At 46.9% G+C, this 15,309-nt stretch overlaps 1 protein-coding gene across 1 annotated transcript in view; it reads right to left on the reverse strand.

Moving 5' to 3' along the window:
- Positions 1–728: 728 nt before the first annotated feature.
- The window catches only part of LOC132831218 (brain-specific angiogenesis inhibitor 1-associated protein 2-like protein 2), a 70,884-nt gene continuing 56,303 nt past the window's right edge, over positions 729–15,309 (reverse strand). Inside the window, exons 12-14 of the mRNA XM_060849229.1 lie at positions 14,919–15,144; positions 2,989–3,029; positions 729–804 (exon numbers count right to left, since the gene is read on the reverse strand). Coding sequence (XP_060705212.1) covers positions 729–804; positions 2,989–3,029; positions 14,919–15,144 — 343 coding nt within the window. The remainder of the gene's footprint in view (positions 805–2,988; positions 3,030–14,918; positions 15,145–15,309) is intronic.

The following is a 15,309-nucleotide window of genomic DNA, read 5'->3' on the forward strand; positions in this document are numbered from 1 at the left end:
GAAGGGCCAAATGGCCTACATCTGCTCCCATTCCCTATGTCTGACGTTCTTACAATTTCTTTTATCCTCACTCCAATTAGAAAGAGCAATGCTTCCACACCGCCCACTGAATTGAGTTAAATCTCATCATAAACCCAGTCCCTCACCACTGAAAACCCAGTGCTTGATAATTAACACATCGCTTGTGTTCAATGAATCAACTCGGCGAAAGTGAGGACGGCAGATGGCTGGAGATCAGAGTCTAAAAGTGTGGCGCTGGAAAAGCACAGCCGGTCAGGCAGCATCCGAGGAGCAGGAGAGTCAAATTTTCGAGCATGAGCTCTTCATCAGGAATGAGGAACCTTCACAGTCGGGAGCTTCACATTCCTGATGAAGAGCTCATGCCCAAAACGTCGACTCTCCTGCTCCTCGGATGCTGCCTGACCAACTGTGCTTTTCCAGCGCCACACTTTTTGACTTCAATGAATCAAGACTCACTGAAGAAGACAGTGGACTCATTCACTGTCTGTTTACTGTGACCAGTGTGTTACTCATTAAAATTCCTGAAGCATTAAAACATTTCTTATTGAATGGCTTTTCAGTGAAAATCAAGATACTTGTCTTTGCCTCTGGCATCTGAAGTTCCCAGAAAGGTTTGAAACCAAATCAACAGTTACTGATTATGCTGTCCACCAGCAGTTTGAAGTGCAATTTGCTTTGCTTTTTCAAAATGTCCGCACTGTTCACTTTTATCGCACAAAGGGTCTCGAACGGTCATTGGTAATAGTAGGCCGCAGCTTGACAGTGGCAAATGGATTGGTTCCCCTGTGAATAAAGACACAATTAATTAGCAACCACTCCCATTCTCACCCCCCTCTTCCAAATTTCATCAGAGCACAAGATGTGGGAGCAAGAGTAGGCCTTTGAGCCTGCCTCGCCATCCTGACTAATCTGATGTGGCCTACACTCCATTTTCCTGCCTGCCCCTCCGAGATCTCAGCACGTCAAAGACCTTTCTAACTCAGTCTTGATTAAAATATGTGTCCCAGACTCTACTGCTGTCTGGGGAATAGCACTCCAAACATTAACAATCCCCTGAGAAAAGAAATTCCTCGTCATCACTGGCTTAAATAAGAGACCCCTTTATCTTTCTAAATCATGTCTTCTAGATCCAGGTTCCCCACAAAAAAGTAGTTTCCTTTGACCTTTGCAGCGTTGGTGTGGGTGTCACTGGCAGGAACAGTATTGTTTGCCCAGCCCTAACTGCCTCTTGGACTGAGTGCCATGCTTGGCTATTTGAGGGGGCAGTTAACATTGCTGTGGGTCTGGAGTCACAAGTAGGCCAGGTCTAGTGAGGAGATTATCTTCTCTGAAGGACACGACTGAATCAGATGAATTTTAGTAACAGTCGACGATAGTCTTACAGTCACCGTTACTGAAACTAGCTTTCTGTCTGAGTTGTTTTAATTGAATATTAAAGTCCATGAGCTTACCATTGTGGGATTTGAACCCATGTTCTGAGACCATTAGCCCAAAATCTCTGGATTACTTAGCCAGGGACTTGGCCAATGCACCACTATCTTCTTTGTGGCTCAACATGGAATAGTCAAACTCGTTTGGAGATATGGGCCAGGGGCAGGCAGGTGGGACTAGCTTAGTTTGGGATTATGGTCAGCATGGACTGGATGGACTGAAGGGTCTGTTTCCGTGCTGTATGATTCTATGAGCCCGCACTGCTAATTGGTCTGTCCTTACACTTACCATTGCTCATCCTACACACTCTTCTTTGTGATGCAACACTGACCACTTGGAATGAAAGTAGACTCCTCGCTAAGGGAGTCCTTCAGAACATAAGACCATAAGAAATAAGACTAGGAGTAGGCTGTTCGGCCCCTTGAGCCTGCTCCACCATTCAATACGATATTGGCTGATCCAACACATCCCTATCCTTTTCGTTGGCAGCACAGTGGCTCAGTGGTTAGCACTGCTGCCCCATAGCACCAGGGTCCCAGGTTCGATTCCAGCCTCGGGTGACTGCCTATGTGGAGTTTGCACATTTTCCCCGTGTCTGCGTGGGTTTGCTCTGGTTTGCTCCCACAGTCCAAAGATGTGCAGGTCATGCTAAATTGCCCATAGTGTTAGGTGCAGTAGTCAGAGGGAAATGGGTCTAGGTGGGTTACTCTTCGGAGAGTCAGTGTGGACTGGTTGGGCCGAAGGGCCTGTTTCCACACTGTAGAGAATCTAAACTTTTCCCATAACCCTTGATTCCTCTCCTACCTCTCTCAACCTTAAATATACCACTGTAAGCAAGAGAAATAGAGTTAGTTAGCTCAGTTGGCTTGTAATGTAAAGTAATACCAACAGTTTGGGGACAATTCCCACACAGTCTGAGGTTACCAGAAAGGAATGTCCTTCTCAACCTCTCCCCTCACCAGAGGTGTAGTGACCCTCAGGTTAAACCTCATCTCTCTCTATGAGAGAGCAGCCCTGGTAACAGTATGGCAACTTTATCGGTTTTTTTTTATACCCCTCGTTAACTAAGTTGCTAAAACCTGACTGGCCATCAAACAGCCTTCTCCTACATTTTTACAATTACAAAAAGGGAACTGTTCAAAAATATTATTTTGAGGAGATTTAATTCCTGAAGACAGCCCTACTTATTGGCCATACTTATTGAGCATTTCCGAATGACCGACCTCAGAACATTGCATTGCACTAAAGGCCAATCTGTATCTGAAAGGGATGGACAGAGAAGAAAGGCAAGGGCCTGAATATGAGAAGCAGATAAAGACCAGCATGGAAAGGTGAAGATACACAGAAAACTGTAGCAACATTGCACCAATTAACACACACGAGATTGCATGACTTCAATGGTCGAACAACACTGTTACCAAGTAAACTTGGCAGCCAAAGGGCTGTCATACTCAAGGTCAACTCTCACACATTAAGACATTTGAATATGTCAAGCGTTTCTCAAATGTTACCTATATTCTCGAGAAGATGTCTTACCTTGGGAAGAGCTCTGGCTGGCTGTCGGAGCTACTTAATTTCTAAGAAGACAAGAAGAAATGAAAAGTTACTGTTCATTAGGATGAAGGGTCTTAATGCAGTAAATCCGCAGTTTTGGGTTCTTTGAGAGATACACCTGGACCGTTTCAGAAATTTATTGGTAGTTTATGAGCCATAATACTTTCTTTTAGATCAGAGAGACATTTTATGACAAAGTTACAGCAGTATTTATTGTTAAAATTGTGGGTGATTGGTATAACATCTGTTTTTTATGAGTAACTTGCACATTGTGTATTTCTAAGATATCCTGCAGAAATGGAACTTCAAGATTTTATGCAGCTAAGGATTATGTAGAGTGATGAAAAAAATGCACTGTAAAGGGTGAATAGGAGGAACTCAGGGAAGGATCATGAATGAGGGGGACACAGGTTTAAAGAAGCTTGTAAAAGACACAAATATTAAGAGTGTTTCCCACAGCAAGTGGTTAAGGAATGGAATGCACTGCCTCAGAGTGCGGTGGAAGCAAATGAACGCAAGGCACCCCAAAGGGAATTAGACAGTTCTTTGAAAAGGAGCAATGGGTAGGGCTTTAAGGAGAAGGGGCAGTCAAAAAGGATGGCTCTGGATAAGCACAGCAGGTCAGGCAGCATCCGAGGAGCAGGAGAGTTGATGTTTCGGCATCACATTCCTGATGAAGGGCTTATGCCCGAAATGTCAACTTTCCTGTTCCTCAGATGCTGTCTGACCTGCTGTGCTTTCCCAGCGCCGCACTTTTCGACTCTGACTCTCCAGCATCTGCAGTCCTCACCTTTTCCGTTAAGGAGAAGGGGAATGGGACAGGAGGTGCTTTGGAGAGCTAGCATGGATACATTGGGCTGAATGGCCTCTGTCTGTGCTGTAACAATTCTGGGTTCTGTTTGAGACCCCAACTTAAAAAGTAAGTTTCACAATACACCAAAATTTTGTTGGGCTTTTCGCAAATATTTAGTTTTCATAACTACTCACACAAGTAAACACCCATCCCACCAATCTTGATAGCTCTCTTACACCCAGCCCCTCTGATATCATCACTTTGGTGTCACATCAAGAATAACTTCTGAAAACATGACTTGATTCAATTAGTCTCCCCTTCCTAGCTACTGAATACCAGTCCTTTGCCCCCTTCCCTTTACCTCAACCAGCCTTAAAAAGCACACGAACTGAATATTCTCTTTGCAAACCCTTAGTTCCATATGAAACTAAGACAGAGAGTGCTGGAGAAACTCAGCAGCGCTGGCAGCATCTGTAGAGAAACAGAGTTAATATTTCGAGTCTGGTGACCCCTCAACAGAACTGTAGATTAATATTCAGTTTCATCTTCCTGAAGTTACCGTTGACCAGAAACTGAACTAGCCCAGCCACATAAAGAGTATGGTTGCAAGAAGAGGTCAGAGGCTGGGAATTCTATGATCAGTAATTAACGTCTTGACTCCTCAAAGCCTATCCACCATCTACAAGGCACAAGTCAGGAGTGTGATGGAATACTTCCCACTTGCCTGGATGGGTGCAGTGCCAACAACACTCAAGAAGCTTGATACCATCCAGGAAGAAGCAGCCCACTTGCCTGGCACCATATCCACCACCTTCAACATGCACTCCCTCCACCATCGACACACACACACAACACTGGCAGCAGTGTGTATGATTTACACGATATACTGCAAAAACTCACTAAGGCTCCTTTATGAATACCTCCCAAAGCCACCAATCCCAACCACATGGAAGGGCAAAGGCTGGACATTTATGCAAACACCACCAGCAACACATTGCCTTCCATATCACAAAACACATGTCAGTCCCTTGAATGTAAAAGGCCCCATTGGTGGATAAAACACTGAGACATACAGTCATAGGGATATACAGCATGGAAACAAACCCTATGGTCCAACTCGTCCATGCCAACCAGATATCCTAAATTAATCTAGTCCCATTTGCCAGCATTTGGCTCACATCCCTCGAAACCCTTAGATTACTTACAGCGTGGAAACAGGCCCTTCGGCCCAACAAGTCCACACCAACCCACCAAAGCGCAACCCACCCAGAAACATTCCCCTACATTTATCCCTTCTCCTAACACTACAGGCAATTTAGCATGGCCAATTCACCTGACCTGCACATTTTTGGACTGTGGGAGGAAACCAGAGCACCTGGATGAAACCCACGCAGACACAGGGAGAATGTGCAAACTCCACACAGTCAGTCGCCTGAGGTGGGAATTGAACCCGGGTCTCTGGCGCTGTGAGGCAGCAGTGCTAGCCACTGTGCCACCATGCCACCCGATATACCCATTCAGATTCCTTTGAAATGTTGTAGATGTACCAGACTCCACCACTTCCTCTGGGAGCTCATTCCAACACACACCACCTTCTGTGTGAAATAGTAGCCCTTTAGGTCCCTTTTAAATCTTTCCATTTAAACCTATGCCCCTCTAGTTTTGGACTCCCCCTCTTCTGGGAAGACATTGACTGTTCACCCCATCCATGCCCCTCATGATTTTATAAACCTCTGCAATTTTTTTTTTATTTATTCATTTGTGGGATGTGGGTGTCTCTGGCTGTCCTGCATTTATTGTGCATCCCTGGTCGTCCCTCGCGGAGGTGGTGGTGAGCTGCCTTTATGAACCACTGCAGTCCAGCTGCTGTGGATTGACCCACAATATCCGTGGGGAGGTCATCCCTCAGCCAAGGAAAACAGTCCTAGACTCTCCCTACAGCTCAAACCCTCCAACGCTAGCAACATCCTAATAAATCTTTTCTGAAGCCTTGTGTTCTACTTACACAGCTCCATTTGTTGTCAAATATCACCAAGGTCCGGTCAACCATGTACATTGTGGGTTATGGTGTAGCCCACCCATGAGTTGCATGGTTTTTGTTTTAAGTTCCAGTCCAGAGACCTAAGGACTGTGTCAAAACCCTGGGGATCCCTGCACTGCACAGAGTGTAATGGTTCTAGAGTGTAGCACAACAGCACCACCTGCAGGGCAATTACAGATGGGCAACAAACACTGGCTCTGCCAGCGACGTTCATATACTTTGGAAAAACAAAGACTGACTGACACTTGTGCAGTACTGAGGGAGACCACACCCTCAGAGGTTTTTCTGAAGGAAGATGTCTTTTATAAGAACAACATAATAGGTTGATCGAATTCCTACAGTATGGAACAGGCTAATCGACCCATCAAGTCCACAGCTCTGAAGAGCATCCCACCCAGACCCACCCTATCCCTGCAGTTACGTACACGCCACAGATCATCCATCTAGCCTGCATATCTCCAGACACTATGGGTAATTTCCCAGGGCCAATCCACCCAATCTGCATATCCCTGGACACTATGGGTAATTTCCCAGGGCCAATCCACCCAAGTTGCATATCTCCGGACACTATGGGAAATTTCCCAGGGCCATCCACCCAACCTGCATATCTCCGGACACTATGGGAAATTTCCCAGGGCCAATCCACCCAACCTGCATATCCCCCGACACTGTAGGCAATTTCCCAGGGCCAATCCACCCAACCTGCATATCCCCCGACACTATGGGCAATTTCCCAGGGACAATCCACACAGCCTGCAAAACCCCGGACACTATGGGCAATTTCCCAGGGCCAATCCACCCAACCTGCATATCTCCGGACACTATGGGCAATTTCCCAGGGCCAATCCACCCAACCTGCATATCTCCGGACACTATGGGAAATTTCCCAGGGCTAATCCACCCAACCTGCATATCCCCGGACACTATGGGCAATTTCCCAGGGCCAATCCACCCAACCTGCATATCTCCGGACACTATGGGCAATTTCCCAGGGCCAATCCACCCAACCTGCATATCTCCGGACTCTAGGGGCAATTTCCCAGGGCCAATCAACAAAGAGAAAGAACAACAAAGAAAATTTACAGCCCAGGAACAGGCCCTTCGGCCCTCTAAGCCTGAGCCGATCCAAATCTACTGTCTAAACCTGTCACCCAATTCCTAAGCATCCGTATCCCTCTGCTCCCCACCTCCTCATGCATCTGTCCAGACACATCTTAAATGAATCTACCTTGCCTGCCTCTACTACCTCAGCTGGTAACGCATTCCAGGCACCTACCACCCTCTGTGTGAAGTACTTGCCGCAAGGATCTTTCTGAAGCTTTTCACCTCTCACCTTTAAAGTATGACCTCTCGTCATTGAATTGTTCACACTGGGAAAAAAGCTTTTCTCTAACCGTCTATACCTTTCATGATTTTGTAGACCTCAATCAGGTGTCCCCTTAATCTCCTTTTTTCTAATGAAAACAATCCTAACTTACTCAACCTTTCTTCATAGCTAGCACCTTCCATACCAGGCAACATCCTCGTAAACCTTCTCTGCACCCTCCCCAAAGCGTCCACATCCTTTTGGTAATGTGGCGACCAGAACTGTACATAGTATTCTAAATGTGGCCAAACCAATGTCTTGTACAATTTTAACATGACCTGCCAGCTCTTATACTCAATACCCCGTCCGATGAAGACAAGCGTACCATATGCCTTCTTGACCACTTTATTCAACTGTGCAGCAACCTTCAGGGTACAATGGACCTGAACTCCCAGATCTCTCTGCTCATTAACTTTTCCCAAGGCTCTTCCATTTATTGTATAATTTGCTCTAGAATTAGACATCCCAAAATGCATCACTTCACATTTGCCTTGATTGAACTCCATCTGCCACTTCTCCACCCAACTCTCCAGTCTATCTATATTTTTCTGCATTATTTGACAGTCCCCTATGCTCTCTGCTACTCCACCAATCTTCATGTCATCTGCAAACTTGCTGATCATACTTACAGTGCCCTCTTCCAGATCATTTATGTGGACCCAACCTACATATCCCCAGACACTATGGGCAATGTCACAGGGCCAATCCACTTCAACTGCATATCCCTGCACACTATGGGCAACTTCTCAGGGCTAATCCACCTGACCTGCACATCTTTGGATTGTGGGAGGAAATTGAAACACCTGGATGAAACCCCCACAGACACAGGGAGAACATGCAAACTCCAAAGGACAGTGGATGGAGGGTGGGGATTGAACCTGGGTCCCTGGCATTGTGAGACAGCAGTGCTAACCACTGCGTCACCCGTGATGGTTGCATTTCAAAGAGCAGAGGACTTTATTCTGGTCAACATTTATCCTTCAACTAGTATGAGTAAGAAGAGTCATTGATCTGGATTTAGTTATAGGGCCTTTCTGTGTACCGCTGGCCGGCCATGGTTCTACATTCCAACCGTGTCCTTCCCAAGTCCATTCATTGTGAATAAGGTAATTTGGAACATCTTGAGGTCACGAAAAGAAGCTACCTCACTTGTGGATGCGATAAAACCACTTTTCCAGCACTCGACTGGGCAGCACTGTTGTGATACTAAACATAATGAATGAATCTCGCTGTTATGTGAAAGTTCTTTCCCTTAAATTGTGATCTAATATCAGGTGACAGGAGCTGGTTAATTTCAATTATGTCACGTTGATACAAATGAAGGACTAGTGCTTCCTGAATGCCATTGTCTGATTAATTACCTGGGGCGTGTGTGGATGGGGATGAGATGTTCAAAAACAGAGGCAAATCACTGACTCAAAATGGCCATAGCTATCACTTGACCACACACCAGGCTTCATATTCCCAGGGTGAAATTAACAAAATGGTCTGAACTGAAATCAATTGAAAGGCACTGAAACTAGTAAAAAGGAATAGACTTGAGGTGAGAGGGGAAAGGGACCTAAGGGGCAACTTTTTCACGCAGAGGGTGGTGTGTGTATGGAATGAGCTGCCAGAGGATGTGGTGGAGGCTGGTACAATTACAACATTTAAGAGGCATCTGGATGGGGATATGAATAGGAAAGGTTTAGAAGGGTGTGGGCCAAGTGCTGGCAAATGGGATAATGTTGGGATATCTGGTTGGCATGGACAAGTTGGACTGAAGGGTCTGTTTCCATCTTGTACACCTCTATGATTCTAAATGCAGTCAAGCATGAACAAGGTAACAGCTCCTGTTTTTGACTTACACCATATGCAATAATTCACCAAGGCTGCTCTGTCAGCTCCTCCCAACCTTGTGAACACTACCATCTAGGAGGACAAGGGTAGGAGATACATGGGAACATCACCACCTTCAAGTTTAGATTAGATTCCCTACAGTGTGGAAACAGGCCCTTCAGCCCAACAAGTCCATACCGACCCTCCGAAGCGTAACCCACCCAGACCCATTCACCTACCCTATACTTACCCCTAATTAACACAATAGGCAATTTAGCATGGCCAATTCGCCTGACCTGCACATCTTTTGGATTGTGGGAGGAAACTGGAACACCTGGAGGAAACCCACGCAGACACGGGGAGAACTTGTAAACTCCACACAGACAGTTGCCCAAGGCTGGAATCAAACCTGGGCCCCTGGCACTGTGAGGCAGCAGTGCTAACCACTGAGCCACCCCAAAGTTCCCCGCCAAGCCACTTGGAAACATATCAGCGTTGCTTCACTGTTGCTGAGTCAAAATCCTGCAGCTCCCTCCATAACAGCACTGCCTCCCACATCCTGCAGGGTAATTAGGGATGGGCAATAAATGTTAGCCCAGAGGCCACGGATGAATTGAGGAAATTAATATTCATGCATCGGAGATGGAAAAACCATCACCCACAGTTACCAAGCAGGGAAACAACAAACTCAGGCACGGAAACACGCCAGCCGGCCTGTTTTTCCAAGCAATTGTTTTTGGCAGAGCAGAGGTGATGGATGTTTGACTGCAGAAGTGAAACCCTCGGGGGGAAAATCTACTTTCTCGGCCTCTCAAGATGGAAAATGGTCAGTGAGAATATCAACTGGAAAGTAACCTCAGACCCCAAGCGTTGGGCTGAGGAGTAGCAGATGGGAGTTTGATTTGGGTAAGTGTGAGGTATTGTATGTTGGTAAAAAAACAGGGGGCAGGACTTATACAATTAATGCTAAGGTCCTTGGGTAGCGTTATAGATCTCTAAGAGTTCAGGTAAATAATTCTTTGAAATTTGCATCACAGGTAGACAGGGTGGTTAAGAAGGCGTTTATCATGCTTGCCTTCATTGCTCAAACCTTTGAGAATAGGAGTTGGGACATCATATACAGGTTGTACAGGACACTGGTGAGGCCTGTTCTGGAGTATTGTGTCCAGTTCTGGTCGCCCTGTTATAGGAAGGATATTATTAAACTGGAGACAGTTCAGAAAGGATTTACTAGGATGGTGCCAGAAATGGAGGTCTGAGATCTAAAAATAGGCAAGAAGGACTGGGACGTTTTCACTGGAGTGTTGGAGGTTGAGGTTTATATAATCACGAGAGGCACATTTTCAAGGTGAGAGGAGAAGGATTTAAAAAACGTGAGGGGCAACTTTTTTAGACTGGGTGGTTCACGTGTGGAATGAACTTCCAGAGGAAGTGGTGGATGCGGGTACAGTTACAATGTTTAAAAGATATTTGGATAAGTTAATGAATAGGGAATGTTTAGAGGGATATGGCCAGGCAGTTGGGACCAGTTTAGTTTGGAAACATAGTAGGCATGGACTGGTTGGACCGGAAGGTTTGTTTCTGTGCTGTATGACTCTGTGACTGAAAATAATCGCTATTGATCATAGTTCAAAGTATCAAATAAACAACATGGTCTTGGAGTGAATTCTTAAAACTCAAGGGTACCCCTAAGGACTTTAAACTGTGTGCTCCTTTCATTTTCCTCTTGCGCTAGGACACTATCCTTCTTTCACTATGCTACTGCGCTTGACGTGATTATTTTTCTTGGGGTTAATAGATAAAGAAATTATCTTCTTTTCACCCGTAAAACGGGGGCCTTTTCTCTTCAGTGGAAATTGCTGAACTGCATCGTAATTGGAGAAAGGTACAACCTTGCAATAGAAAGGACATAAATCCTTGCTGCGGCCAACCGGGGAGGTGGAATAGAGGGGAGACCTGTTGAACCCTCCTCACCCTGTGGTAAGCACAGGCACTACACAGCAAACAACAACTCCAACACCAGAGAGAACACCAGCCCACACCACACAGAAAAACATCGCTGTAGGGAAAGACGTAGATTTACATGCCATGCATGTGCCCCCCCCCCCCCCCCCCCCCCCCCCCCCTTTTCAGTGCAAATAGTGAGGGACATAAAAACACCAGCATTGTCAGCCATGAGTAAGGAATATTAAGTCTCGATGTGCTTTTGTAGCTGAATTGTGGTGATGGGCAACTCCGTTCAATATCTCATGGTCTTACACAGTGCAATAGCGCCACCTGCTGTAGACTCTCTCCTTCTGTCCCATGTCAAGGATGTGATTGTTAACCATCGCTTGGCCTGGCCAATGTGCCCTGTTGCTCGAACACCACCACAGCCTAGACACAATGCTCAGTGCAGGGAGATAGAGAAGCAACACGCAACACTACAGTCATGACTTCAGTCAGACAAAGCCATACAAATTGCTCATTCAGCTTGAGTATGTGCTTATGTTCAAATCATAGGACCCCTGCAGTGCAGATAGAGGCCATTTGGCACATCAAGTCTGTAAAGACTCTCTAAAGAGCACACCAAACCCATCCCCCTCAAATTGCCATAACTCCTCATTTAACATGGTTAAACCATACATCCCTGGACGCTATGAGCAATTCAGCAATCAGCCTTTTGACTGTGGGAGGAAACCAGAGCACCCAGAAGGGAGTTGTTAAGACATGGGGAGAATGTGCAAATTCCACACAGATAGTCACCTGAGGCTGGAATCGAACCTGGGTCCCTGGCGCTGTTAAGGCAGCAGTGCTAACCGCTGAGCCACTGTGCCACCCCTAATCTTTAAGGCTAAATTGTAAATCTGTCTTATCATTATACTGCACTCAGGCAAGGAAGGAGAGAAGTTCACATCAGGCTACACGTGCACAGAGCAGGAGGAAAGCTCAAAGTCCTCAAATAAAATACTCCATGTTAACTCTCTCTCAGCACATGCTGGTATCTGCAAGCTGTTCAGCTTTTTGGTTTGGCTTTCCAAGCGGTTTCAAAATAAGCACTGGGTCGTTCAAAGTGTGACAACTCCATCAGCACTTTCTCCACAGCTGCAGCACCTACCTTGGGACCAAATGTCTCTGATCAATATGTTCTCCATAGCTACATGTGAACTTGACTCAGGATGATACCAAAAGCACTTAGAAACTCAACACAGATAGCTAATAACAACTGCAGGCGTGTGTGCAGTACGCTGATTCCAAACATTAATCACTATCTGGCATTCTGTCTAATCTCAGTCAAACTGTCACAGGGAATAGCTGGCGGGGGAGGATGGATGAAATGAGAAAATGCGACTAGTACTCAGCTGCCTCGTGTCGGGTTTTTGTGAATTTCAGCCCCTGACTGCCTTCATTGTTCTCCTCCAATTCAGGCCTCCTGGAAATCCCTCCATCCTCCACCATTGGTGGATATGCCATCAGCTCCACGCCAACGCTGAGGAATGCCCATTGCCTTCAAGAGTGGCACGGTGGCTCAGTTGTTAGCGTTGCTGCAAAAGACCCAGGTTTGATTCCAGCCTCGGGTGACTGTCTATGTGGGTTTCCTCCAGGTGCCCTGTTCTCTCCCACAATCCAAAGATGTGCAGGCTAGGTGGATTGGCCATGGGAAATGCAGGGTTACTGGGACGGGTTTGGGTGTGCTGCTCTTCGGAGGGTCGGTGTGAACGTGATGGGCCAAATGGCCTGTTTCTACGCTGCAGGGATTCTATGAATCTTCAGAATACACTAATCTCCATCTCATCAGTCTTGCTTTTTTTATTGACAAAAATACATGTTTGAATATGTAGTGACATGCCTCTATGGCCATGAAATCTTGAGGTAAGTCTTAAAGCTAGGCCACCTCGTCCAGAGGGAGGAACACTTCCAATGTGCCACAGGCCTCTCTGATTGACTGAGCTATTGATTAGTTGTACTAATAGCTCCTGAGTGGCACAGCATTGATATGTCCCTGTGTCTACTCCAACACTACTGGATTGGTGTAATAGTGAAAGATGTTATTATAAAGGCTCTCCGATAATGAAGATCGACTCTACACCTTGATGCGGAACATCAGGAACTATGCAACGACCAGTGGGAGTGAGCAGACTGGGAGAGGGTTAAACACTGCAAGCAGTGAGGTCAAACAGCCATGCTTCCTCACAGAGCCTCCCCACCTCTCAGCAGAATGAGCTGCTGCCCTGGAGCCACCAGAAATCTGGCTGCGAGGTTGTGTTCAGGAGAATCGAGGCAAACTTTCTCTGCAAGCCAAGGGAGAAGAATGTGCGTCACCAACCATCCGATCAGAAGGCTTTGCCAGCAAACACAGGCTCCAAAGGACAGGCGACAGACTGACTCACAAAGACAAACAGGCAAACTCCCTACAGCCTCACTCAGTCTGTAAGTTCCCTCCAGCCTCACTCAGTGTTCCAGCTCCCCCACTGCCTCACTCAGTCTGTAGGTTCCCTACAGCCTCACTCAGTGTTCAAGCTCCCTACAGCCTCACTCAGTGTTCAAGCTCCCTACAGCCTCACTCAGTGTTCAAGTTCCCTACAGCCTCACTCAGTGTTCAAGCTCCCTACAACCTCACTCAGTGTTCAAGCTACCTACAGCCTCACTCAGTCTGTAACTTCCCTACAGCCTCACTCAGTCTGTGAGATCCTTACAGCCTCACTCAGTCTATAAGCTCCCTACAGCCTCACCCAGGCTGTGAGGTCGCTACAGCCTCACTCAGTGTGTAAGCTCCCTACTGTCTCACTCAGGCTGTGAGGTCCCTACAGCCTCACTCAGTCTGTGAGATCCTTACAGCCTCACTCAGTCTGTAAGCTCCCTACAGTCTCACTCAGGCAGTGAGGTCCCTTCAGTCTCACTCAGTTTGTAACCTCCCTACTGTCTCACTCAGGCAGTGAGGTCCCTTCAGTCTCACTCAGTCTGTAAGCTCCCTACAGCCTCACTCAGTGTTCAAGCTCCCTACAGCCTCACTCAGTCTGTAACCTCCCTACAGCCTCACTCAGTCTGTAACCTCCCTACAGCCTCACTCAGTCTGTAAGCTCCCTACAACCTCACCCAGGCTGTGAGGTCCCTACAGCCTCACTCCGTCTGTAACCTCCCTACAGCCTCACTCAGTCTGTAAGCTCCCAAGAGCAGTTGGATTGGAGTCTAGGATTAGGGACGGCTCGCTGCATTCATATGGGGCCTTGGTGAGGCCACACCTTGAGTACTGTGTCCAGTTTTGGTCTCCCAGTCTGAGGGAGGACATTCTTGCTATTGACGGAGTGAACTGAAGGTTCCCCAGACCGATTCTCAGGATGGCAGGACTGACATATGAGGAAAAGCTGCATCAATTGGGCTGAAATTCACTGGAATTTAGAAAATTAAGAGGGGAGAATCTCATTGAAACATATAAAATCCTGATGGGACTGGACGGGCTAGATGTGGGAAGAATGTTCCTGTTGGTCAAGTCCAGAAGTAGGGGTCACAGTCTAAGAATAAGGGGTAAGAGATTCAGGCCTGAGATGAGGAAGAATGACTTCACTCTGGAAGCTGTGAACCTGTGGTATTCTCTCCCACAGGAATCTGTTGGGACCAGTTTATTAGATATATTCAAGAGGGAGCTGGGCACAGCTCTTGAGGCTAAAGGGATCAAGGCATATGGAGAGAAAGGGGGAGTGGGATGCCGGGACTGCATGAGCAGCCATGATCATACTGAATGGTGGCACAGGCTTGAAGGGCCGAATGGCCCATTTTCTATGCAAAAAGCCAATGCTTAAAGAAATGTGCAAAGATTGGCTCCAGTTCTGTCCTTCACCACTAGCAGGACACTGAATTTTCTGAAAGTCCTCCCCCCGAATTAAAGAGGGCAAAGTGATCTTGTAAGAACTCACCCTGCTCTGGGCACTCTCCGACACTGCCTGGCTGGTCACACTGTTCCTCCGGCTGCTCAGGATCAGAGGAGCTGGACTCTGGCTCCTTGTGGAGGGACTGGATGGCAGAGGTGGTGCAGGGGGCACAGAGGATGTTGGGCCGCTCTTGTAATCCGCAGGCGGCAACACAAAGTCCTTCGGGTCCAGGAGGTCTTCGGCACTCCGGCTGCTCCGCATTGGAAATGGCCTGCAAGAGAATATTCAGGTCATCCTAGGGTTAATGCAGTCTGTGTACACACCGCTCCCGGCAAGCGATGTCAGTGTGGAACGCGCAATATCAATTGGCCACCCACTGACTGAAATGGGTAGGAAATCAGAGATCTAGTGACAGCCTTCAGGACATAGACGAGGG

This window comes from Hemiscyllium ocellatum, chromosome 33 (assembly GCF_020745735.1).
Source record: "Hemiscyllium ocellatum isolate sHemOce1 chromosome 33, sHemOce1.pat.X.cur, whole genome shotgun sequence".
NCBI classification, from domain to species: Eukaryota; Metazoa; Chordata; class Chondrichthyes; order Orectolobiformes; family Hemiscylliidae; genus Hemiscyllium; species Hemiscyllium ocellatum.